Here is a 27,075-nt window from a genome sequence, read left to right as displayed (position 1 = left end):
ACAATCTGGGTGCACTCTTGCTTTCTGCTGGCCTGGCTTAATTTAGGCATTAATTTTAGAGTAGCTTGAAGAAAACGTGGGTTACATATATGAGAGTATCTACCACCAACTGTCCCCACCAATCTGAGTTATGTTTGTTCTCTTATTGCTGTCTCTTCACCCAGTTAATTTTCATTCTCATTTGTTTTTGTATAAATGGTCCTAAATGCTTTTTGTAACAAGGTAAGGTACGAAGCAGTGGAGATCTAGGTGAAACTCCCTGGTGTATAGTCTCTGTTGCTGGATAAATGTAATTTGCCGTGTAATTTATCTTCAAAGCTGTTGGAAAGGAGTAACATCCTCTCATTAAAATGAGAGAGCTTGACAAGGATTTATGACTAAACAGAGGGCCAAAGGAGCCCCCTCAAGAAGTTTCCCACCTGATACAGTGCAGACAAAGAGGTGGTCAAGGCCCAGAATCCTACTCAATAAAGACGCAATAAATGAGTTAACTTGCAATTTAAAATTGTGGACACTAAGCAAAATAAATGGTGGAGGAATGCTAACAAAAATTATTTGAGTTTCAGAAAGTCAACTGTAACTCATTTTGGTATTATTAAATCACAGGGCCAGTTGTTTATTAGAGGTAACCCTAATTTATGACAATAAAACCTTATTATCTGCACATGAGTCTGCTTACCTTTCTTTGCTCAGGGTGGGGGTTGGGAGCAGGTATCAGTCTTTCCCAGAAATGGTAATTAAGTCAATAAGTACAAGTTTAAGAAGGGAGTGAGCAGGGCATAATACATCACTATTTTTTTTTTATCTTAAAAAGCTTCTTACTAACCCTGAATCTTCTGTTATAATTGGAATTCTGTATTTAATTAATGCACCCTCCCAATAACTGATTCCTATACAGTCAAAGGCTAAAGAAAAATCAATAAAAGCTACAAACCATTTTACATTATTCTCAACAGGGACTAAGAATTAATATATAGCTGTAAAATTTTACACCAAAAAAATCCTGTAGTTGACCAATCTAATAAAAAACAATGGCATAGAAAATACTGAGGAATCCCCTCTTGTTAAGTGAAACATTGTAGGAACCTTAAAATTAACCTAATTAATGAATATAGGGGAAAAGATGGCTCAACAAGTATGCACAGAGAAAGAGGAAGATAACAAAGCAAATAGATGAGAGAATCCAAAGAGAAAACACAATCTCAGAAGCCAAAGGTAGAGTCTGAGTGTAGCTGATCAGAAACAAGCACTGCTTTAAGGTTAAGAAATGTGGAGAACTAAGACTTAAGTTTACCATGTCATTAACATTATTTTTTCAGTGAAATAACTTTCAGTGAAATGCTAATGATTAAAGTTGAAATACAGGGAATTTTAAGAAAGGGTACATAACTTCCCTCCCATTATCTGGTTCTTTGAGGTTCTGGCACAGGTGAATTAGAATCTTGCAGACTACCTGGGATGTGCAAGCAGGACAGGCAGCAAGACAATAGCTAATGATGTAGTTTGTACATATTTATATTGGACAGAATTTCAGTCAGGCTTTCTCAAAACGAAGGCAGGGTGTTTTTTTGTTGTTGTTGTTTTTTAACTTATGTTTTGTACTTTTTCCCTTCTCCCAGGTCACCTTAAACAAAATATACCGTGGATCAGGATGAATAGTCATCTACTGCTTTTGCAGATACTTAGATGTTAATTCATTTTTTGAAATCCATTTGACCATTTTATCTCCAAAGTAAAATGATTATCATTTTTCTTCCTTCTCTGCCATATATGACCACAAAAGGTAAAAATTTTGTTCTTAATAAATGTAACTCAATTCTTGAAGTGATTAAATTGGCATGTTTCCTTATTAAAATATATTCCATTTCTGCAATGCTTTTTTTCCCCCGCTACTGCAAAAGGAGCCTCAACGTGATCTTCCTAATAAGTAACAAAAGAAAAGGACTTGCATCACTGTCATTCATCACTCACTTTATTCAGACACTTGAGTGTATCTCCCTGTCTGCAGGGCTAGATATGGTCTGCTCTCTGTACATTTCATTCTTCACAATAAAGAAAACAAAACATCATTTCCCAAATCCATGAGCAAGGGAACACTTTAGGATTTCTGTACTTTGTAGCAGAGACACAACAGCCCAGCCCATCAGCCATGCTACACCCTCAGTAAGCCAATCCCCTACCCCTACTGTTTCTCTCCTCTTTACTAACGCTTCAAAGGTTAGATCAACATTTAAGATCTGCTCATCTTAAAAGAAATATAGTTAATTTATATCTGAAACTAAAAATAAATAATGGGGTTATTAAACAAGGACACCTTTTTTCTAACCAGGCCATAAAATGACCAGACCAGCCTTGGGTGAAATGAGATTGTGAAGTACCATGAAATGGTCAGATTATCTCCGCTCTTGAAATCTTTTCAAGGTCCTCAGTGTTTTTAATTCAGTAGTTTTAAAAAGGCCTCAGTTCTGGCACACCTGAGGTAAAAAGCATGGGCAAAAAAAAAAAAAAAAAAAAAAAAAAAAACCTGTTGTGCAATTGGTTTTTGATAAACTGAAAAAAAGACTGGGTGGCCCAACCTAATAAATGAGCATGAAACTAGAGGCTTAGTTAAAATAAGATTGACAACATATATGGATTCCTCAACCCCAAGTAACTTTGGAGAGGAGCCACAAAAGGCTGTATCACTCCTTGAATCTCAGCCAGAAAGATCTTACTTCTCACCAGTGTAAAAACTGCAAATGTACCTGTAGGGCTGGAGTTGTCATAAGAGTTCCCTTCTGACTTTGAAACAAGAAGCAGGAAAACAGAAAGATTTGTAGCTTAACCTAGGAAATGAAGAAGGCAAACAAAAATCAATTCAAACAGGCCTCACAAAAGTAAAAAATCTGTGGGAGGTCTTACCAAAAATCAGAACATTCATTGGTGGTCAAAGAAAGGAAACTGGGCAGTGGCCTTTGGGTTTTAGGAGCAAATCCATCAATATACTGTGAGATTCTCAGCTGAGGGAGCGTGAGTTCAGTCTCTGTCCATGGGAGGACTCTGCATCATGCAAACCCAGAAGGAGTTCTACATGAAAGTCCATTCTCCTTCACCACAAGTCTTAGCTGAGTTGAGCACCTGATACACGTACTCCACCACCAATATGTCAAAGTGCCACTTGTAGCTTACTGTCTGACATCCATTCCCCCTTAGCTGTCAGCATTCTGGTATTGAGTCCTTGATCTTTACCGCCAGGCACGATTCAGGAGTTTCACCTGTGCCAGTCTCTTAGTGATCATCGTGGCAAAAACCAAACCAAAGAGGACACTGCTGATTAGCACGTAGTCATAGTCATCCTTCAGGACATCAAACTGTTTAGAGGGGTAGACTCGGGTTTGGTAAATGTCCAAGCCATATGCCACAACCTGGAAGGCAGAAGGAATGAGAATTACGTAAGAAAATCAAATGATCCACCACAACCCCAAACTCAGATAATAATAGAAATGGAATCCTCAGTTGTTTTCCCATGGGTGAAACAGAGGAGCTGCCACACAGGGGGCTTTGGAGAATGTAGCACAGGCTGGGCTATGACCTCAACTCACCAAACAAGTAGACTCCAAGCCTGAGGGAGCTGTGTAGATACCTCGCATTCGAGAAACTGTCTGGTTATAGTTGATAAATCGCTCTGCATGTATCTGTACATCTGGAGAATACGGGATTAGGTTCTCCTCTCTGCAAAACACCAGTCAGGATAAGCACTGAAAATCACTGCTGTAAAGGGATCTCCTGGCTGCCCTTTCTGAGTCCTGGGAGGTTTCCAGATCACACAGCTAGCTTTAAATCTTTCTTCGAGGTCTACTTGCAATAGGTATCAGCTGAATATTAAGGACTGCAAGAGAGAAAGTGTCTGGAGAGGAAGACTGTGATCTGGATTCCTACATCATTCTAAATCTTGAGAAAAAATAACATACAGATGAACAGTATTTCACACCAGAAAAGGAAACTCAGGGTCACTGTAAGAACAAAACTAGGCCAATCCCTGCTCTTCACTCCAGAGTGCCTCTCAATCCATACTTTTCCTCTGAAAACCCAAATATCCCAAGCAAGTCTTTTTTCCCCAACGTTAACATCCTCTCTCTCATGCAGTGCTCAAACCATAGTCTCCTCCCTTTCCTCATTTGCCAAAGAAATATCTGCCATCTCCTCACACTGCCCACAGTTCCTCATGCCCCTAAGTAAAGAGAATTCAGGATTGAGGCAAGAAAATATACAAAGATGACAGATGGAAAAACAAATACAAAAATTAGTACTAATGGTGAACAAGCCTTGGCCTACATGATCCAGCCCCCATTCCTCCCTGACCCCCTTTCCTAATGTCGCCCTCCACTCTCTGATCCAGCCACACTGGCTGCCTTACACTCCTCCCTCTAATTAGATCAGATTTCAGGGCATTTGCACTGATTGTTCCCACTGTTTGGAAAGTTCTTGCCCTCAGATATCCACATGGCTAACTTCTTCACCTCCTTCAGGTCTTAACTCAAAAGTCACTTTTTCAGAGAAGCTTTCCTAGGCCACCCTATCTCAGATTTCACATACACATTCCGCTATCCACCCCCCACACACATATACACAATTCAGAGCCCCCATGCCTGTTTTACTTTTCTGCCTTAGCATTTACCTATCAAATATTTTACTTGGTTATTTTATTTATTTATTGTCCATCCCCCCCACCACCACCACCAGAATGTCAGCTCCATGAGGGCAGGGCCCTTTGCTAGACCTGTTCACTGCTCTGTCCTCAACCCTGAGCACAGTCTAGCAGCACTCAGCAGACTAAGGACCAAACTTAATCAACAAGGTGAGGTTCCTGAAGATGATGGCCTTCAGCATTGCCCACAAGGGTCTTACCTGCTTTGTTCTGTTGGGATCTCCGGACGGCGGGGATCCAGCAAGGCCTTGGGAAGGGAGAGAATTGCTCCTGAAGGTAGCCCAACTGCACAGGAAGAAGTCAACAAAGTACATGTTCACACTGATCCAATCCCAGAGTGGGCCCATTACAAAACATCGTTACCACAAATTTATAACAGAGTTCAGAACAAAACAGGTTAGCAAGCCTCCTTTAAATAGCCAAAAACAATAATAACACACATGGGTCTAAAGTGAAGGTTCCCACTTTTGAAGACCTTGATTTCTTCACCTGTCATCCTAAGACATGAGAAAATAAAGTTCTAAAATCAGGAAATGAGTAATGATGAAAGGGAGGAGCACAGAAAGCCACTTGTATCTCTTCATCCCTCTCCCCTTCCCTCAAATAACACCTGCCATGGCCAAGCAAGTCTCTTCTTACTTGCAATAGTGAGGCAGGGAGGGCTGGAGGACCCAGCAACGAGAGATAGCAGCAGTTTCAGTAATGGTGATGATTTGATGATTAAACCTGGGGAAACTGTCGAGAGGGCTGTCTTCCTCATGTTTGAGAATGAAATAACAAATATGCCCTACAAAGCACAGGTCCCAGACATCTCTGGCATAATCAACTAGGCAGAGCAGCCAATTAAACTTAGCCTACATAAAGATGAGATCTTAAACCCTGCCCACTTCTCCAGCCCGTCAGCACAGGCTATTTAATGTTAAGTATGATATCAGGGATCAACTTACTGAGCTAAGTGAAAACACAGAATAGAAGGGAAGTGGTTCATCTGAAACAAGGACTATGGGTGGCAAAGCTGGACTAAGGAATTATTTCTGCTGAAATACAGCCCTCCTCTCCAACCTTCCCTGAAGGACAGACTGCCTCTGTCCTTTAGGGACTATCTAAAAGAAACCAGGTCTCCCCAGACTCTTAGACACTCACTCAGCAGGTGTCGGCTAGTAATGCCCCGCTCAGTGATGGTGGCTTCCATGGCACTGATGGAGGAGGGGAAGATATATGACTGCTGGAGGACCTGAGGCAGCTGGGGGCGGTCCAGGGAGCTGAAGGCAGTGGCATTGTATTGCTCGGTACCCTCATAGAGCTCCAGTGCAGTAAACTCATTGCGCCGAGCCTTGGTGTTCCAGTACTGGTACTGCAGAAAGAAGAGGAAGCAGCTCAGGGCTCAGCTGCTGGTTCACAACTGGAAAGAAGAAATTACATTGGAAGGTGGCTTTCAAATTAAATTAGCTCCAGATCCAAGAAGCAATGAAACCCACCTAGCACTTCTTCGGTTCCAAGTTTACTAAATTTCATTGTAGTTGAATCTAGCATTCTGAATAGCTGTAGGCTTTAGGCTATCCATAGTTCCTCACAAAACAAAGGAACTCTTAGAAGAACTCCTAATGATGATAGTTAACATTTACGCTCTTACTATGGACCAGCCACAGTTCTCAGCTAGACTAGAAGTGACTGCTATTATCCCTATTTCACAGGTGATAAAACACAGAGGGCTTAAACAAGTAATTCAAGGTTGTAGAGTCAGGAAAGAAAAGAGCTGAGGTTCAAACCTAGGCGGTCCAATTCCTGAGCCCATTCCCCTAATGAGAACCCTGTGCTGCCATCCAGGGGTTTTGGATCCTATGGAACACAGCCACTGGATTTCTGGAACTAGAGGCAAGAAAGGGATTTAAGATACAGGAAGACTGACCATACACTCTTGAGGTACCTCCTGTCCTTGGTAGTGACACCAGAGTTTATCAACCACTCCTTACCACCACCCAGTTCTCAGAATGCACAATGTGGACAGGGCCCTTGGCTTTCTTCTGCACAGAGGAGTGGATGATGCGTCCAGTGACTCCATCAATGAGGAAGATGCCAATGAAAGTACGCTCATGGTGCGTGTCTGTGCTCTCTGTCACCACAGTCAGTAGGTTAGGGTTCAGGCTCTGAGGAGAGAGGGAAAGCTCCTTCAAAAGCATGATGGGCATCATCAGTGACACTCCCCTGTGAGCCCTGCAGTATGAGGAAAATTTGGAGCTCTCTGGCCTGGCAGAGGAAGCAAGTTTTCTGTTAAGACATCATATTTAGAGTTCATCATCATTGCACTCATTTAATGTCCACCGAGTTCTGGGTGCCATGCCAGGGGTTTTGCATGTATCAATTCATTTACTCCATTAAATAACCTTGTGAAGAAACTATTATCCACATTTCCCAGATTAAAAAAGTCTTCAAGCAGTTAAGCCACTTGCTCAAGTCACAGAGACAGCAAATGGCAAACCAAAGTAAATGCAGGTCTGCCGCCTCACTGACCTAAGCGTATTGCTCCAACAACTTTATTCTCTCCACCAAAACTGTTCTTTTCAAAGTCACCTGTGTGCAATTAGTCAAGAAAAAGAAATGAAAGATATCCATCTTGGAGAGGAACAAGTAAAAATCTCTCTCAGATGACATGATCTTTTATATAGAAAATCTGAAGGAATTCACCAGGAAACTATTAGAACAAAGTATCAGCAAGGTTGCAGGATATAAGATCAAAACACAAAAATCAATTATATTTCTAGACACTTGCAGCAAACAATCTGAAAATGACATTAAGAAAACAATTCTATTCATAATAGCATCAAGAAAAATACTAAGGAATAAATTTAACAAGAGAAATGCAAAACTTATACTTGAAAATAACAAATCATTGTTGAAAGAAATTAAGACCTAAACGAATGGAAAAACATCCCATGTTCATTGATCGGAACGACTCAGCATCGTTAAGGTGGCAATAATCCCCAAACATGACTATCAAGTCAACATGATTCCTGTAAGAATCCCAACTGCCATCTTTGTGGAAAATTGACAAGCTGATTCTAAAATTCATACAGGACTGAAAGGGATCCCTAATAGCCAAACAATCCTGAAAAAGAAGAACAAAGATTTCAAAGCTTACTACAAAGCAACAGTAATCAAGGTCACCAGTATCCTCCCTATTGTTAAATCCAATGGATGATTTTCAGTCCTCATCTCACTTGCCCTACTAGCAGCACCACAGGTGACCCAGGTGATCACTCTCTCCTTGAAACACTTCCTCCACTTGGCTTCAAGGATACCCCCACACCCCTGTTTTTTGTTCTGCCTTGCTGACCACACCTTCTCAGTCTTTTGCTGGTTCCTCCTTATCTCCCAGATCCCTTAATGATAGAGTGCACCAAGCAGAGCTAGACCTTGGATGTTTTTGTCTACCCTCGCTCTCTTGGTTATCTCAGCCAATCTCATTGCTTTAACACCTTCTATGGGTGCTGGCAATACCCAAATTTATGTAACTGAGCCAGACCTCTCCCCTGAACTCCAGACTTGACTATCAAACTGCCTTCTCAATATTTCTCTTAGATGCCTCCTCTCAAAACTTATGCCCCAAATTGAATTCTTGATGTATACTCCACCTAAAACCTGCACCTCCCTTGTCCTCCCCTCAGTTAATGGCAATTTTATGTTTCCAATATCTCAGATCTAAAACCTCTGAGTCTTCTTGACTCCTTTATCTAATACATCCACCACATCCTATCCATCAGCATATCGTTTTGGCTTCTACCTTTGAAATTATCCAAAATCTGGTCCTCTTTTCACCACCTCCACTGCTACCAACCTAGTGTAAGCCCACCCTCATCTCACTGCATTACTACAACAGCCTAATTGGTCTTTTTGTTTGTTCTTCCTTGCCCCTCTACAATCTAGTCTCAATAGGGTAGGCTGAGTGAGCCTGCTTAACTTCAGTCATCTATGTTACTTCTTGGCTCAAAACCTTCCAGTGGTCCCTATCTAACTCAAAGGCCAGGGTGCTGGCCTATGATCTGGCCCTGTCCCCTCTCTGACCTCAGCTCCCCAACTTGCCTCCTCTCTCACTCTGTTCCATCGCACTGTCCGTGTTGCTGTTCCTTGAACATACCGGGCATGCCCAGCTTTTCTGTCTGGATGGCTCTTCCCCCAGATACCTGTATGACTCATTTCCTCGCTCCTCCAAGTCTTCACTTAAGTGTCACTGTCTCAGTGAGAAGACCCCCGTTAACCATGTTTCAAACTGCAAACTGTACCCCCTTCCCATTCCAGAGCTCCCTATCCCAGTCCCTGGCTCTATTTTCTCCATAGAACTGGTCACCTTCTAAAATCCTATGTAATTTCCCTAATCAAAGCCTCATGCAGGCAGGAAATTTTGTCTGTTTTGTTCATTGATGTATCCCAGTGCCTAAAATGGTGCCTAGCATACCCCTAGCCCTCAAAAAAATATTTGCTTCATCACCTCTGCAGTATTCTTCCCAAAACCGCAGTCTAACCATGAGAAAAACATCAAATGAAGCAAATGAAGGGATATTCTACAAAATACTTGACCAGTACTCCTCCAAACTGTCAAAGTCATGAAAAACAAGGAAAGACTGAGAAACTGTCCCAGATCAGAAGAGACTAAGGAAACATGACAACTGAATGCAAAGCAGGAGCCAGAATTAGATCCTGGGACAGAAAAATGACATTAGTAGAAACACTGGTGAAATCCAAATCAAGTCGACAGTTTGGCTAACAGTGATATACCAATGTCAGTTTCTTCATTTAAACGAAGGAGAAACTAGGTAAGGGATATAGGGGAAGGCTCTATCGTTTGCAACTTTTCTGTAAATCTAAAATTATAACAAAATAAAAAGTTTATTGAAAAAAGAGTAACCTAATGTGGAAAAATAAAAACTGTTAAATTCATTAGGATAATTAGATATACTGGTGAACCTTTTATTTCATTTTGATTTCTGAAAAAATTGTTAAAACAGTCTGTGCAATGTATTTTTGTGTGTTTAAGAAAAGCCTGTCAGGTAAAAACTATTATAAAAGAACCAATTATCAATCAACTATTTAGAAAAAAAGAATAACCTAAAAAATGTACATTAATTAATGAATATGAATCCCCAAAGCCCTACTCTTAGCTAGTATTCTTTTTAGCACATGGAAGCACAAGTATCCCATATTAAGGCAAAATTACATAATATATTTTTCTTGTACAAATCAGTATGTACTTTAGAATTTCTCTTATTTTGGCCATTCCAAGCTAGTAAAACAGACAGCAGCCACATAGAAAGTGTCCATGAAGAAAGAATTCAAGCCGATTAACAATAAAGGCAGGCACCATTCTACTCACGTTAATATGTTATTAATTCTCGAAACAATTCTTTGAAATAGATACTACCATCCCCATTATATTTGTGAAAATAGAAGTTTAGAAAGCCTAAGTAAATTACCTACGATGAACAGCTAATCCGTGGCAGAACCAAACCTGAACTTCAGCAGCCCAACTTAAGGCTTGCACTGCTTTACTGTGCAATGCTTAGTGGAGCAGCTTCATCGTCACATTCCTCAGTCTTATTGCCCTATTCTATTACATCCCACTCCAACTCAGCCTCTGCTCTGCCAGAGAGGGTAATTAATATTTATTACAATTATGATTACATTCTCTAACAGGACAGTTTTGCAGCCCATTAGTCACCTCTCTTGTCGCCCTCCCTTTGCCACTAACTAGAATGTTGAATCGCAAGGATGGAGTTCTGATGGATCAACTAAGGTTTAACCCAGAATTACTACTACAACTAGTAATAAATACTAGCTAGCACCTATTGGGTAGTTATATGCCAGGCACTTTGCAAAGCATGACTATCTCATGTGATCAGCACAATTCCAAGAGGAGGGGATATCATTATGCCCATTTTACAGACAATAAAATTAAGGCTCAAAGGGATTAAATGACTTGCCCAAGGTCATATATCTACCAAGTCCTGGAGCCAGAATTCAAACCTTTGTTTTCCTGATTCCAAAGTCCTAGCTCTATGCTAGGCTGCTGTGCCATACCTTGTAGAGCACACTGCGGTCTCCCATCACCCGGCCCTGGGAATGGACATGCTCGCTGCTGCGCTTCCCCTTCACCTTGACGATCCGCTGTACCTCTGGAGGAATGGTGAGCTCCCAACTCAATTCAGTGGCGAGATCCTAGGGAGGGGCAAAACGGCCAACATTTGTCATCAGGAGGGTGCACACAGACCCGAAACACAGCTGTAGCTAGCCAAGTCCTGCAGCTCATTATTTGGGGCCTTCCTGCTATAAGGAGCACAAATCAATTTTCATTCTGGGAATGCAAAAAAAAAAACAAAAACAAACCGAAAAAAAAAAAAAAAACAGCAAAAAAGACCTAGTTTATGAAGAAGTTTTGAAATGCCCAGTTTGATGAAGATACGAAAGCCAGCAAGAAAGGAGAGGAATACACAGCAATATTCCATTGTTTACCTGAGTAGGAAATACCCAAGGAAAAATTACCACTTACTATAAAAACCTGAATACTGGGGCTGGCACTGAATTACTAAGCTGGCAGGGACCTTGAAAGGTTCCCTGCATGTTCTTTATGGCCATAGGAAGTCAATAAATCAACATTTACAGTTAAATAGGTTACTAGACATCCATACCTTGGAATTCCATGGAATCATTAAACAATAACGAGGTACCTTTAGGGGACAGTGACTAGAAAGGGGCACAAAGGCCTTCTGTGGTACTGGTACTGCTCTGCTTCCTGAGCTGACTGCCCTGTACACAATGTGTTCCTTTTGTGAAGGTTCAAGGAGCCATAACCTTGTGATTCTTGTACTTTCGTGGGTGTATATTATACTTTAATAAAAAATAGGTTTATTAACAAAATAATGAAATAAAAAACACAATAAGTGAAAAAATCAACTTTTATAATAATAAATATAGTTGAATTCCATTTGAGTAAGAAATGGAGTAAGTATATGTAGCCCATGTAGCTCTTTATACAGTATATTAAATATACAGGAAGGGTAGTGGGAAGATGCCAGCAGACTGCTGACAGGCATCCCATCTAGGGAAGGCAGCTGGAAAAGGAGCTGAAAGGGTCCTTTCAAATTTTGCTTATATATTTCTGTGTCAATTTATCTTTTACAATGATAATGTATTCATGGAAGTTTTTTTTAAGAATTTTTTATTAATAACAAATAAGCTTTCACTGCTACAGCCTCCTTTGAAAACATTAGAACTCAAATATCCCCAAAGACTGAGGTCAACAAAAGAGGAAAAGACAGTAAAATCGCTTGTGGGTCAAAAACACCATACTTTGCTTATTTCCTATTGAAAGTTTTGCCTCCTTTGTCTTCCCATAGCCATCAGTGATTGAGATGATTGCAAGTCTTCACTGATTTACAACAACCACACCCCAGTTCGTTCCCCTCCAACCACAAAAAACTGTCTTTCAAGACCTTCTTTTTATCAACTTGAAAGAACAAATTTTTTTACACATAAGGGTATTTTCTGGACAGACTATTTCCTATGTGGTTTATGCTGAAGTTAGCTGTTATAACATGTCAGAGAAGTCATTGCATTTTCAAAATAACAAAAACTAAAACTTGGTTTCAAACCCAGGCAGTCTGGCTCTAAGCTCTTAAAGTCAGTGCTAAACTGCCTCTGAAAAAGCCTTAGAGGGCAGGATGGGAGGCCCCTCTGGTGTGTATGCATCACAAATTACTCCTCTACACAGCCCTGTTAATGAGGCCAAGGTTAGCCCCTTGTGAACCAAGGAACCGCCAACTTCAGAGCCAGTGTGTATCACTATATGCAAGAACTGGACTGAAGTATGTCAGGTCATCCATCCCCATTTTTAGAAATCCATCCTCATTCAGCAAATCTATCTCCATTTCTAGAAATTCAAAGCATACATTCTATCAAGAATGGATCAATAACATTTTTTCATCTTATATGATGTTATATGACAACTTATATAAGGACGATTTATTATTAGACCCCCATTCCCACACCCACTCCCCAAGAATGGAGAAAAATGTTCCTTCTCTCTGCTATAGAAAAGGAATATGGAATGAAAGCTCCACGAGGGCAGAGACTGTCTATCATATACTACTATATCCCCAGCACCTAGAACCATTTCTGCCAGGTAGTAGCTGCTCAACAAGAATAAGCAAATGACTGACTTGGATTATGCTGATCTAAATTAGCAATCAAATAAGTAGCATAATTCACATCTTAGCCAAATGCCAGAAAACACCCACAATCCCTCCTACAAAGGACCCTGACAGCCTGGGGCAGGGCCCCTTCCCTACCTTTTGCAGCCGATATCCACATAGCCGTCCCTGCTCTGCATCCACCAAATAGAAAAAGATGGAGGAGGCAAGCTCATGTAGCTGTCGCATGACATTCCGAGTGGCCGGGAAAGCTGTGACCTTGGAAAACCCAGACAGTCCAAGAAAAGAGTTAAAGGAAAGAGTTCAGAATCTCTAAGCCCAGTTTCCCAAGACTCACTACTGTCTCCCCATCAAAGAGAGCCTTAAGAATAAAACAAGAGGTCTCAAAGAAATAAAAATAAGTACTGAACTCAATTTAAGGCTTAAATTTAGTTTTGTGAAGAGCCTGAGTTTTTACATGTACAGAGATAGCAATCAAGTCACTCAGGAATCCCTTAGAGCCTGAATGTGTGCTGAAGGCAGAGAGCACTCCATCTTTGGCCCACTAACCCCCACACCATACCCAACTCCACTTGGATGTTCTCCATTCCACTCTGAAGATATAGTACCTTGTATTCATCATCTATTAACAGTAACACCTTGGCATAGTCTTGATCCATGATGGGTAGAAGCAAGGACTGCAAGATGGGGCGCTTCAGTACTGGGGGAGCCACCTGACTCCATTTCCCAAAAATGGGATTGAAGACATAGAGAGAACTCATTCCTGTCTCCTGAAATGACAAACAAACTGTTAGACTCCACCAACATAAAAAGAATGCAAATCCTAGCAATAAATCTGGGAGGCTAGGATTTTAGCTCAACTGTGAGGGATTCCCTAGTCTTTGCCCTCTTTGTGGTAAATAAATTTTTATCTGAAGGTGAATGGTCCGCTTTGCTAATGTCTAAAGGAAAAAATGTCAAATTGCCTCTGTTTCCAAAACTAACCAAGAAATGGACATGCTGAGGAACAAATAAAAACGTCAAGCACCAATTCAGCAAACCCAGGGCAGCCACTTCAGAAGAATGTCCAACAAGCACCCTTCCTGATAACACCAGAATTAATCCACAAATATCCATTCTAATTCTCGGAGCAGAGATATAAATAACTTTGTGGCCAGCTCTTCTTCACTGAGAGAAGAGAAAATAGTCACTCAGCCACCAACAACAGCCTACACTTGGGAAGGCAGAGAGCTGGCTACTACATATCTGGTAGGGTCAAACCCATTTCCTAGTCAATTCCACTTCAGTGCTGGGTATTTCCTCCACCCAGACAAGAAACTGGAAGAAACAGAGCTCTAACCCTTGAATGACCTTTTTAAAATCTCACAGAATTCCAAGGGCCTTGGAGAGATACAAACTACAAAACACCAAAAAAGCCACACCTCCTCTGGCTCAACTCAGAGGTGGACGGCCTCACCTTGTCCTTGACCAGGAGGGTGCACTGTGGAGGATGGGGGAAATGAGCAGTAGTTCTCTGGACCATCAATTTAAAGGAGGAGTCTGGCTTGACACTGGGGAGATACTGTTTCCACAGGATGGTGCCAGAGCTGCTTTCAATGCCAAAAAGCTGCAAGAAAAACAAATACTTGGCTCACTACTAGAGAGACAAACCAAAGAACTGATTCTAATCCTTAAAAATGAGAACCACTGCTATCCTCTGCAAAAGGCTTTTTGTTTCCCACTCCGTCAACTGCAGGTTTATGGGACTTAAACCCTTCACACCTTGCCTGAGGCTGTTACCATCACCATCATCTTCTGGAGGTTGAATTCATCTCTGGCCAAGGTGTCAATGTTGATCTCATTCTTAATCTGACTCCGAGGCTTCCGAGCATCGTAAAACATTTTCCAGAGGTGGGCAGTCCACGCCTGCAGCAGGATGAGCTGAGACGAGAGGCGTTTCAGGAACATCCCCAGCAAGCCGTCTGGTGTCAAGGAAAAGGTAATGCAGCTGAGGCCCACTCCTTACAAGACTAGATGTTTCCAGCAAGGAGATACTTGCTTTTCCTAAGGAGGGAAGCTCTTCCTCTCCTGTGGAACAGAAGTCTTTCACACCCTAGACTACAAGTCCAAGGGGCAGTTGTGTGTTTGATGCCAACAGCCTCACACTCAGATATAGCCATGCAGGAACTTCCAAAACCTACTTACCTGGCTCTTACTACTTCATCTGCCTGGAACCTTGGAAGAGGAGACTAAGAAGTATAGGGATCAGCCATGCAAGATGCAGCCATGCTATGAATGTCTCCACCACAGCCCCACATCCAGAATGGCCAGGAAGACTTCTGGTTGCCATGACAAAACCAGAAGAGATATGGGTATAGAGGTGCGGGGTGTGGATGTATTTGTATCATGAATGGTTACTTCCATTTCCCATGCTTCATTCCAATTTTATCAGCTGTTTAACCTGCACCCAACAGACCTACTTGCAACCAAATCCCAAGGCCATCATCCACACTATCGCTGACTCTCCATCAGTGAGGCCACTACCTTTCATGTCTCTTTGGTCACAGATGCAAGGTAGCATGATAAAGAGCATGAGCTATGGAGTTTGGCAGACCTGGATTACAGGTTCACCACTTATTAGCTGTGTGACCTTGGGAAATTTACTTAACATTTTTGCCTCTGGTTCCTCATCTGTAAAACTGTATGTACCCTGTATGGCTGTTGCAAAGATTGGATGACATGGTATACATCCAGGATTTAGCACGGTGCCTGTACATGGTACGTGCTCAGTAAAAAGGAGTAGTGCATTTGCTTATCCTATTTCCCACTGACCTCAGCTCGAGGAAAAGAGCAGTGGCAGGCAAACAGGACAAGTCACAAGCAAAGCAGTCCATGCATACACATTGGTATGTACTTCATGGATGCAAGTCAGGAAATCAATTAACCAAAAGCTAGCCATGTGGGCAGGCAAATGAGCAACAAGGCAGCAAAAAGCAGGTTTTACCTTGAATCGCTGGATCCAGGCAGCAGAAATAAATAGTAAAGTCAAATTAATCTTCAGCTTAAGAAAAACTTGCACTGCCTAGCAGGGTGCCTGGCCCACAGAGGGCCTCAATAAATATCTGGTGGCTGGCTGGATGAAGGGAAGGGAGAAAGGTGGGAGGCAGGACTGAGTCAGAGTTGAGTGAATCAAGCCCATCCTGGAGGGTAGGTCTGTGGCCAGCTTCAGGAAAAACTGGGCTATTACCACAATATCCAGAACAATCCAATCATGTTTCCCTAGAAGGGCATGGCTGTCACTTTGGGAACAATGGGTATAAAGTGCCTGACACAGTGCCTGACAAATTATAGATACTCAGGCAATGGTAGCTATTACTATAGTAAGTTCTTAGGATTCTTTGTCCTTAGGAACTCTCCCTAGAGGAATTCAAAGTTCATTCCTTTCAGAAAAAATGGATAGTTACATATAAACCCTGTGGCCACCAATCCACTGAAAACTGGTCATCAAGCTAGCTCAGAAAAGACTGACACTCTGGCTGAGCCCAGGAAGCCAGGGATGCTGTACATCAGTGTTTCTTATGGTCAACTAATAAACTCATTCCCAGAGCATCCCCCTCCAGCAACTCTGTTGTCCCAATCTCTTAGCTTCATACCTGCCTTCTTGCCAAATTCTCCTTCCAGCTCAGCCTGTGCCCCAGTCAGAGGGAGATCCACCATTTCTAGGCATACCACTTCTGCCAGTGACTCTTCCCGGCTCCACAGCACCACCTTCCCTGCTATAGAAAACCAGGTTTAAAAGGCCAAGCCTGCCTCCCCCAGTCTTCGGAGGGAACTCTTCTAGGTGGCTCAGGGATCGCCACAGCTCTTGGTGGGGGCGGGGGAGGCATAGCAAAGGGCTGGAATCAAGAGGTCAGTTGAGGAAAGGTCTATGTCCACCCTGGAATGCTGAGGAATTATTCAAAAACAGAATGCAGAAGACTGGAAAAAAATTCCTCAGAGTACACTCTGCTTGAGCCTTTCCCAGAAGCCTGTCCACAACCCCCCCAAAAATAGTCTAATCAGAACTCATGGGTAGGCCTACAAAAAAAAAAAAAAGAAAATGGGTTGAACGAGGTCCACTCACCCAGCTGCTGCAGGAAAAGCAGCAAATGATCCTCTGTCTGTACCAAGGCCCGGTAGCCCACAGAGTCATCCTTCTTCAGGAACACCTGAATGTACAGCTATAAGCCAAAGAGTCAAGACAACTGCAGTCAGTGAAAATCCAAATGCTTTCACAGCACCAGATGCCAAAATTCAAAGCTTTAGGAGGAATTAGAGTCCAGGCCATGTGATTATCTGATGTCTAAACAATAAAGGTATTACCTAGACTCCAATAAGAATACGTATTCTCAGGAGCCCACACAACAAAGGTTCCTCCCTAAGGAGGAACCTGAGTACATCATGGTGCCACTAATTCACCCATGCGCCATTCACACCCCACAAAGCAAGCAGGAGACCACGATTTGTCTTTCCATTTTAGAGATGAAGAAGTCACAGTCCAGAGAGGCTCAGGGACCCAACTAAATGTATACCAAGGCAATACTAGGTTGTGTAGGCTGTGGGCTCAGACAGACCTGAGTTTGAATCCCAGCAACACCTCTCACTAGCTGTGTGACTCTGTACAGGACACTGCATCTTGCCAGGGCCAGTTTCCTCGTTTATAAAATGAGATCAGTAATAACTACTTCATGAAACTGTTGGGAGGGTACACAGTGATAACTCAACATAAATAATACTTCTACTGTAATTTGTAGGGATTTATGACAAGAATGGCTCAGGAAGAACTAGAACCCATGTCCAGAGAGCCCTGATCCAGGACACATAACCTGGCCCTGAGGAAAGAGAACCTGGGCTGAAAAGTCTAAAGACAAAGGCTAGGACTCACCCGCTCAGGCCGGGTGCTGTTCTGCTCCAGGCTAACCGTGATCATGGTGTCCAGCAGCCGCCGGCCTGTCTCCACTAAGTAGAGGTTAATGCTGTAGGTCTGGTTGAAGCAGGTCAGGGAGTCCTAAGGGTAAAAAGAGCATGGGACAACTAAAGGCATCACCCAAGGAAAGTCCCAAGGTCATCCAAGAATTGGGGCAGGCAAACACCCTAGAGAAGGAGCCAGGCCAGAAGAGGCAATATGTGCAAAGAATAAAAACAAAAAGAAAGCTCAATCCTGAGACCAAAAGAAGGTACATAAGCAAATAAATAAAATCACAACTACTATACTTGTTTTAGAAGGAAGTCAGCATTGCATAGCAGAGATTTCCAGAAAGAGATAAGATCATGGCAGGAGGAAGGAAAATCACAATGCCCTTCAGAAAAGCTTAGGAGATGAAAGCCACAGCAGAAACCTATGCCTCCAGTCACATTCCCACACTTCTGCTTCAGTGCAAATGTATAGACTGCCATTTAACCCTACCAAAAGAAATGGGGAAACCAAGGCCCAGAGGAAAAAGTGGTCAGGAATAGATTCTATGGATTCTACTTCCTAATTTCCCAACTTAAAAGTATCAAGAGCTATCTTAATTTACAGTACTTAGAAAACCCCATCTGAAAGTGAGAACTCTAGGAGACCTGCTTATAGCTTAAGCTGCTGCCCCAACTTCCCTGGGTGGCTGCCTGTATCTTTAGGTCTGATGCAACTTTCCAATGCCATACCCTACCTTTGGACTAGATTTTTCCGAAAAGTTCCCCATTGACCCATCTTCAGAATTGCCAGGTTTCTGCTAGGGGGAAAAGAAGGAAAGACGGAGAAATTTTAGCCAAAGGGTCACTTCCCAGTGACCAAAATAAAGCATTCATTTCTATATCCTCTCAGCACTTGGGAGAAAACCAATCTCATCTCTCAGCCCTGCCCACCAAGCCTTTGCAACCTTTACTAGACCAAGATGAATGTCAGGTTGTAATATTAGAGTCTTATTCCTGGGGAGAACAGGTACAGGTAGAAAACTCTACAGATGAGGTGAGAACTTATTTCTCAACAGTCCCTTGCCCCCAGGGTTCAAATTGACCAGGCAAATAAGCCCAGATTTCAGATTCTCAGGGCTCCTCACAGAGACAAGGAAGGAAGACCCCACATGCCAACTATTTTTCTCAATACTCACTGCTTCATTTCGACAGGTCATGACTGCAGCCACTGTCTTCTCCCCAGTGGTAGCAAAGCTCACTAGGGCAGTCTGGGGAAAAAGCAAGGTGTTAGTTCCTGAATGGGACCTATACTAGCCAGCAGGGCCCCTTGGCCTTGGAATTGAAAGTGTGCCACACTTTGGAGTATAATTGTCAGGGCATTTGAGGCAGATGGAGGCCTTCATTGCATCTACAGCTGAAAACAGAACTCTCCCCTACCTCCAGCACAGGCACAGGTAAATCCTAAATCCCACGATGCTCTCAGTACCTACAGAGGAGCTCTAATTTACATCCCCACTTTTCTGTGGACTCAGAGGATGGTGCTAGTTTTACTCTGATTCTTTGTAACTCTAAGGAGAAAAAATATCCATTTTTGCTCCTAAGGCTCCACTCTCAAACCACTTATGGAAGGTATCATCACCTTGGGCATTAAAAACAAATGTCTCCAGACTTTGGAACATACATGCCAGGGCACCGAGAGCAAAAGGAGGCCCTCTTTGCATCTACAGCTGAAAACAGAAACTAGAAGACAGGGGCTTGTACCTTCGTGTCCTGGCTAGATCCTCCTGAATCCTAGGAAACCATGCTGCCTGCGTTACCTGTGGAAAGTTGTTGAGCAAACTCAGGACCCCATGGTGGTAGTACAGCAGAACATAGTGGCTCGGGGACAGCTGCAGGAAAAACTGGGCCCGAGAGGGATCCACTGGATTGGGCTGTGTGGCCAGGATCCAGGGTTGGAATCCACTTTCAAACTCTAAGTCAAGAGACTGAGAGGAAAGAAGAGAAGAAGGATTAAGGCTAGAAGCTCACAAGTCACTAATCACTCCAGGCTTGCATCATCTGCCCCACTTTGCTCGTGAAAGTAACTAGGCCATAGCATGTGGCTCCAGAAGCTCCCATTTAGGTTCCCCACAGGGGACAGTGGCCCATTTCCCCTTTCCTGAGTTCAGCCAGGGGCCTGAACTTCTTCCAATGACTGCTAAGGCTCAGGGGAAAAAGACCCAGGGGAATCAGGGCAACCTTTATAAGCCCTATAAGCAGTGCCTCTGGCCAGGGGAAGCAGCTCTAGCTTCTCACCTGCAGTGGGATCCGCCTCAACTCCCACTCTGTCTCCAGGGCCAAAGTTTGGAGGGAACGTGAGCTTGGATCAGGGCACACCAGGACAGCCTCATCCACCACACCACAAGCTCTGGTGAGACTTTGTAGCCATGGAGTCGAAACCCTGACCTAGAGGAAAAACATCATAACAGAAGGCTCCTGAAGGACATTCACATTTCCCTGTCAGCAGTATTACTGGCAGAATCCCACTGGGGGTCCTAAGCTCAAAGTTTCCTCATGGTTGGTTCCAAAGAGTCCTTTCCATCCTTCTGAAAGCCTCCAAAGCTAAACGGAATCAAGCTTTTCTTTCTGGTCACTGGAGAAACATACTAGATAATTTTCAATACCTGCCACTTCAGATAAGCATTTCTCTACCGTACCTGTCATACATGGCTTTCCATCATTAATTTACAAAAATATCTTATGAGATACCTACAGGCAGTAACTAGATCTATGTAGTTGTCTTAACCACCCAGAAGAGCACCACATGCATATATGACTGCTTAATAATGCTTGCTGAGGAGAAGGCAGCCTACAAGTGATGAGAACCAGATACCATAAACGGTTTCTGAATCTGCCCAGTCAATTCCTTGGTCCCTAGTACAATGAAGGGCTCTATCAATTCCCCTCCCCAATCCACAAGGCTCCTTGAGCCAGACACTCTACCATACCTGCTGAACAATCTCTCCATCTTCCACATTGAACTTAACAATGTTCACATGGCTGAAGGGAACAACTCCAAGGGCCCACACCACTCCAGAGCCGTAGGAATGCACCATCTGGTAATGGATGCTGTCACTACGAGAGGGAAGGAAAAGTGGGGAGCAACAGCATTAGCCACAGGACAGGAGCATCCTCAGGTGCCTTCCAAAAACCAGGCTGCTAGGTCCTTAACTAGATGTCACAAACGCGTAATCCCCAAATGTGTTTTGTTTGACCCACATAGTTTTGTTTTGTTTTTAATTCATTGTCAACATTTAAACCTGAGATTATGTGTAAAAATCAGATATCTAACTTTTCTTTAAAAATAAGATATGTCTAGGGTGGTATATGGGGTCTCTGTATCTTATGCATGATTTTCTGTAAACCCACAACTTCTATAATAAAGAAAGGAATTAGAAGTGGCAATACTGGGCCTATCTTTAGGCTTATAGGGCAACAATCAACTGAGTGATGCTGTCCCCTAGAGGCAGGCCAGGCACACTGCAATTCCCAGCTGTACCCATGGGTACTGCTTTGCTCAAGGATGTTACCCACATGGCCCCATAAGAATTTTTTTTTTAATTATTCATTTTATTGAGATATATTCACATACCATGCAGTCATACAAAACAAATCGTACATTTGATTGTTCACAGTACCATTACATAGTTGTACATTCATTACCAAAATCAATCCCCGACACCCTCATTACCACACACACACAAATAACCAGAATAATAATTAAAGTGAAAAGGAGCAACTAAAGTAAAAAAGAACACTGGGTGCCCTTGTCTGTTTGTTTGTTGGCCCCATAAGAATTTGAGCTTTTAATTCCTGCCCTAAACTTTGAAAATGGCCAGATTCTTTCCTTTCAGCCCCTACCCTGAGCTTTTCTTGAGTTGTCCCAATTCTTAATATGAATGGAAGGTTCAGTCTGACTTGAACTAGAAGTCAAAAGGCCCAAGGTATTAAGATTATAAGCAAGTGAGTCACTTCTCCTTGCCCAACTATCTCTGAGAGGGAACAATCTGAGTTTTCTCCTCACTGCAAAGGAAAATTCTATGTGTAGCCACATTCTTGAAGTTCAGGCCTTATGTCTATACCAGAAATAAGGTAAACCTGGGTCAAAGAAAATGTTTTAGGACCTTTGAGAAGAAAAGGGAGCTTGCAGGAAATAGGACGAGGTAGCCATCACCAGGTAGGAAGACAGCCTTACCTTTCTGGAAGATGTTCCACCCACTTTAGATGACCATTGGAGAGGTGATGGAGGGCAAGTGTGGTCTTCTTCAAGACTGCAATGTACCTCACTGACTGCTGCAGGCCTACCAGCCCAAGGGCCTGAAAACTGAGCACAGGTACAGTGGTGAGCGATGCCCAGTGCCTCCAGAGCCCGGTCTAGAGGAGAAAATCTGGAATACGACCACTGTTGTTTGGTGAGTAGGAAGATGGACTTTGGGGTCAAACATACCTGGATCCTAATCCTGGCTCTGCTTTTTTAGCTGACTCAAGAGACTGCACTTTCAACTGCTTCCCTGAAACACCCCACCTCCCACCCCCACCCCAGATCTCCTAAGGGTTTTTCTCTTCTTCCCTTGAGACTTCACAGCAATTAGCCAACCCTCTATTATGGGACCATCATCACTGAGACAGAAACTGTTTCAGAGAAACTGTGCTCCCATTACTAAATGAATTATACTATCAGAACATGTATCAGCTAATTCAAATGACCCCATAATTTCAATAACCTTAGCAAAGATGTAATAGTAGCACAAGCTGGTCTCTAAACAAAAATCTAAAACACTGAAGGGTTTATGTTCTTATATCTAGAATACTGCAAAACTCAAAAATCATGGTGAGACTAAGGAAAGCTTTCAAGTACAAGAGTAAACACTGTACCTAGCACAGAACTCTGCGCCTAATAGATGCACTAAATGCTGGCTGAACAAACACGTGTACCATAATCTCAAGCACATTGAGAACTGGGCATTTAATGCTCTTTGGCTCTTCAGTGGTGCTGGTAGAAAAGCCAAGAGGCCTGGAGTTACTGTTCATGCAGACCTGTGTTCCAGCACAGTGTTTAACTCAGTCGAGATGAAATGCAGCTTCTTCCCTACCTGCCACTGTCCAAGGTTATCTCCCAGTTCAGGCCCCCAATGTTAGTCTCCCAGGAACGCATGATTCGGCCTCCATTGGACACGGTGATTGCATCTGGAAAAGAAAAGACCTTGGTGAAGTCATCTTCCAAAGTGTTGCTCTGTAGCCTCTAAGGTCATGAACAGTAGCCTCACCTCTGATTCACGGATATAAATGTTACATAGGTACCTGTCATTCATTGCCAGGGGCATTCCTTCTACTTTCCCTACCAGATCCTATACAAAGAGGAACCAAGGAATGGGAATAGGGAACCAACACTGTGGTAGGGAAGAAGCAGGACACTGCTTACCCTGTCCATGGAGCAGCATGGCGTCCACAGCCCCTTCTGGAGTGCCCTTGTCAACATGGCGCCACACTGAGAGACACAAAACTCAAACATTACTGTGAAACGCAGAGAGGTATCAAAGAAGACGTCAGAAGAGAACCAAAGGGGTCTTCGTTTGCACAACAGTGTCCAATTTTAGGGAGACAAGGGAAGGAGAATAGCTCGCTGGCAGTGACTCATTCCCATGCATTGGGTCACAAGGAGGTGTGGAGAGGAGCCACTCCTGTCCCAATCTGAGGCCTCTGCACTTCCCATCCCCACTCCCACTCCATCCAACATATAAATGAACAATGACAACATGAACAAAACCCACACGATTTCACACAAAAAAAGTGATCGCAAGTGATATTTTAATAATTTTAGTGTCAAAAAATCAAGGCAGCTTAGGTAACTTAAGGGGCACCTGGACCTTTACTGCAGAAAAGAAAAAAATATTTTTTGCAGCAATATCCTATTTGAAGATAACTCAGGACTCAGGCTGAGGGGAAGAAACTGCAAAAGGTCAATTATAGGAATGTATTTTAAAAATCCAAAGATGACAAGACTGAATAAAAAGTATCAGAATCCTGTACAAGATGCACCTTTTGGCCAATGTGTCCCTAACTCAGGAACCATCCAGGCAGACTTGGCAAGCTACAGGCCATTCTGGACCCAATATGCTCAGCCTTTCCATCCCAAGCTAACCAAGTAACCCAGTTCACTCACAGATCTCTCCAGTGCGAGAATTTAATGCTGCAATCACATTCTTCTCTGTGGCCACAACCAACTTCTTGGATCCAGGAGAAAATTCCAAGGAGGCAAACTTGATCTTCCCAACATACTGCTGCCTCCTGAGGAAAAGAGTACAGGGAGAAAATGAGGGGCCAAAATCATCATTGCACACAGTGCTTTGGAAAAGACATTTAAACAAATGCACGGGGTTATCACCATCTCACCTGCCTTAGGATGTATAAGAAATGTTTGTTAATGAACAGATCTGACCAAACACAAAATTTCTATGCAATATAGTCATGAACAAAAAGAACAAGAGAAGAGAATACATCCTAATAAATGTGAAACACTAACAGTCTTCCTTCCAAATGCAAGCACATATTTATCTCAAGGTAAGTGACACACTGTTATGAGTGGACAGATAAAAAGATATGTTGAAGTCCTAACCCTAGTACCTGTAAACATAACCTTACTTGGAAACAGGGTCTATGCAAATGTAATCAGACTAAGATGAAGTCATACTGAATGAGGGTGGGCCCTAATCCAATAAGACTGGTGCCCTTATAAGAAGAGAAGAGACAGACACAGAGGGAAGTCAGCCACTTGAAGAGAGAGGCAGAGGTTAGAGCTGAACTGTCACAAGTCAAGGAATCCTCGGGGCCACCAGAAGCTAGAAGACACAAGGAAGGATCCTCGAAAGAGCATGGCCCTGCCAACTTGATTTAGGACTTTTAGCCTCGAGAACTGCAAGAGAACACGTTTCTGTTGTTTTAAGCCACCCAATTTGTGGTAATTTGTTAGGGCAGCCTAGGAAACCAATACACACCCAAAAGGGCACCTGGCATAAATCCCACTAGAACAAGCATTCCAGTCCTCTCTGCATTCACTGATAGTGAAACTAAGCACTCAGATTACAAATGAGAGAAGAGGCTCAATTCTTACCCTCTATGAGTTTACAATCCAACTTTCTCCTCTATTTTCACTGACCTCTGAGGGTGTAGGGCTATGCAAATTAGCCATTAAAACTCCCTCCTTAGATTTGGACAAGCCTTTGTTCCCCATAGTCTATTTTAGCCCACGCATGTTCAGTTTCCACTTGAATCGTTACTCAGACCTTCCTTGGAATATATCCCATCACTCTCAAAACTCTTAGCTAAGCATAAAGGGAATATAATTAGAGTTTCACATAGTATACTGCCAAGTACATGTGAGATGCTTATACACCGATGTTAATGAAGAAATGCTGAAATCTCCAGCACATTAACCACACAGTGACATTTAAACTGAATTTCTCTGGTCCTGATGTGGTTTGGTCTAGTAAGGAAAAAAATAAATGAATAAATAAAGCTAAGCTGGTAGTAGAGACAGTTTTAATAAAACCAACATTCACATCGCATATGACATTTTTCTAACTGTATTTTCACATTTTATCTTACTGTAACCTCTGAACAACCCTATGAAGTACATATGGCAAATATTATTACCCCAACTTTACCGGTGAGGAAGTAAGTCCAGAGAAGTCAGCTAATTACTGTAAGAACTAGAACCCAAAACTAAGATCTTCTGATTTAAATCCTATGCTCTCCTTCAAAACCTATGTTTTATATGGACTTTAAAAATAATGCCTGCTCATTATAAAATATGTTTTAAAATAGGGAAAAGTATTTAAAGAGAAAAACAAAACACCTAAAATACCACCACATGGATAAACTCTCAATATTTTTGTGTATTTCCCTCCATTTTTTTCCAATTTGTAAATTGCATATACCTAGTATTCTGCTAAACTGGAATTGTGCCATAAATGCTGTATATATATATATTGTGAGCATTTGTCCACATCATTAAAAATGTGACTTATGCTGCATTTGTCACAATATCTTACAACCATCTAGTTAAATACTTATCTGCCCCATGAAAATGAACTCATCATCCCTGTATCCACAGCATCTAAAACAATGCCTGGCACACAACAGTTACTCAACAAATGTATGAACTGATTTTTTGAGACAGAAAAGACTTCACAAGGGAGGAAGTATCTGAGCTGGGCCCTAAAGTGTAAGTGTTTCCTACATTAGATAGTAATGGGAATTGTTTATGGATTACACTCAAAGAACCACACATGTGCTTAACTGAGAGGGATCCTCTCATTCATCCTCCCAACTGCAAGAGGTAAAGCACTGTTAGTAAACCGATTTTAGAGCTAAGAAAAAAGAGGCACAGGGCAGTTAAGTCGTTTTCCCAGATTACACAACCCCCAAGTGCTAAAACCAGGATTCAAACAAAAGCAAGCCTTAAGAAAGCGGAGAGTGAATACGTGAACGAACGAACGAACGAGAGGCACTTCCTGGACGATGAGAATTTTAGGACGATGACTTCTGAGTCCCGGACAAGACTGGGCTGGAAATGAGGGGAGAGAGGGCTCAGTTCAGGACTCAGTTTAAGACCCAAGACTCTCTTCACAACGCCATTTCGAGGAGGGGTGAGAGGTCACTGCGGGTTGGCGACCTCTGACACCCAGTGGACCAGAAACCTGACGGTAACAGAAGTGAGGCGTGACGGGGGACGATGGATCAGTGAACTGTGACTAGGGTTCCAAGCTTGCTGGATTGCAGGACTGGCGTCAAGAACCAGAGCTTAAGAGGGTCTTCCATGCGTGGCACAATACATTGCTGTAGTCATCTTAAAATTCTCAGTAACTGTTTAACAAAAGGCCACACATTTTCATTTTGCACTGAGCCCCGCAAATTATACAGCCGGTCCTACTAGATGGTGAAATCCTTTCCTTCAGCAGGGGGGAAACAACAGGTACTTGGAAAATAGTCACATATTTCCCGAATGGGCCCCGCACGTACGCACCAATCAAACTTGCCCACTTGGTCTTCATAGACTGCGGCTGCTGGGATAAGCAGCGTAGCCCAAAGCCAAATACCAGAGGCCAGCTTCGCCGCCATGATAGGAGCCCAGGTACTGCCCGCCACCGGCCCGGCATGCAGCGGGCCGCAGGCTCCGCCCCCGCGGTTCCAAAGAGGGGCCGTACGCGAGATCTCCGTCGAGCTCTCGCGACT

At 42.8% G+C, this 27,075-nt stretch overlaps 1 protein-coding gene across 4 annotated transcripts; it reads right to left on the bottom strand.

The window, feature by feature from the left end:
- Nucleotides 1-1,950: 1,950 nt before the first annotated feature.
- On the bottom strand, nucleotides 1,951-27,016 carry EMC1 (ER membrane protein complex subunit 1). 4 transcript variants are annotated; one of them, XM_037828351.1, is made up of 24 exons: nucleotides 26,867-27,016; nucleotides 24,005-24,129; nucleotides 23,264-23,329; nucleotides 22,935-23,028; nucleotides 22,037-22,165; nucleotides 20,790-20,916; nucleotides 20,098-20,247; nucleotides 19,620-19,787; nucleotides 18,999-19,070; nucleotides 18,558-18,620; nucleotides 17,792-17,914; nucleotides 16,991-17,087; nucleotides 16,521-16,643; nucleotides 15,872-15,880; nucleotides 14,650-14,849; nucleotides 14,345-14,494; nucleotides 13,497-13,658; nucleotides 13,027-13,146; nucleotides 10,760-10,897; nucleotides 6,661-6,834; nucleotides 5,831-6,041; nucleotides 4,888-4,972; nucleotides 3,582-3,711; nucleotides 1,951-3,404 (listed from the first exon to the last, which is right to left on the bottom strand). In XM_037828351.1, exons 1-24 carry the CDS (start codon nucleotides 26,959-26,961, stop codon nucleotides 3,225-3,227), a joined length of 2,991 nt encoding a protein of 996 aa, XP_037684279.1. In that variant the 5' UTR covers nucleotides 26,962-27,016; the 3' UTR covers nucleotides 1,951-3,224. The 4 variants fall into 4 exon arrangements, with proteins under 4 accessions (XP_037684279.1, XP_037684280.1, XP_037684281.1 ...); XM_037828352.1 differs by having other exon boundaries at nucleotides 18,558-18,617; XM_037828353.1 differs by lacking the exon at nucleotides 15,872-15,880.
- Nucleotides 27,017-27,075: the final 59 nt, after the last annotated feature.

Source organism: Choloepus didactylus, chromosome 2 (genome assembly GCF_015220235.1).
Source record: "Choloepus didactylus isolate mChoDid1 chromosome 2, mChoDid1.pri, whole genome shotgun sequence".
Taxonomy (NCBI): Eukaryota; Metazoa; Chordata; class Mammalia; order Pilosa; family Megalonychidae; genus Choloepus; species Choloepus didactylus.
Note: the sequence above shows the minus strand (reverse complement) of the source record. Positions and strands in the feature narration are given on the sequence as shown.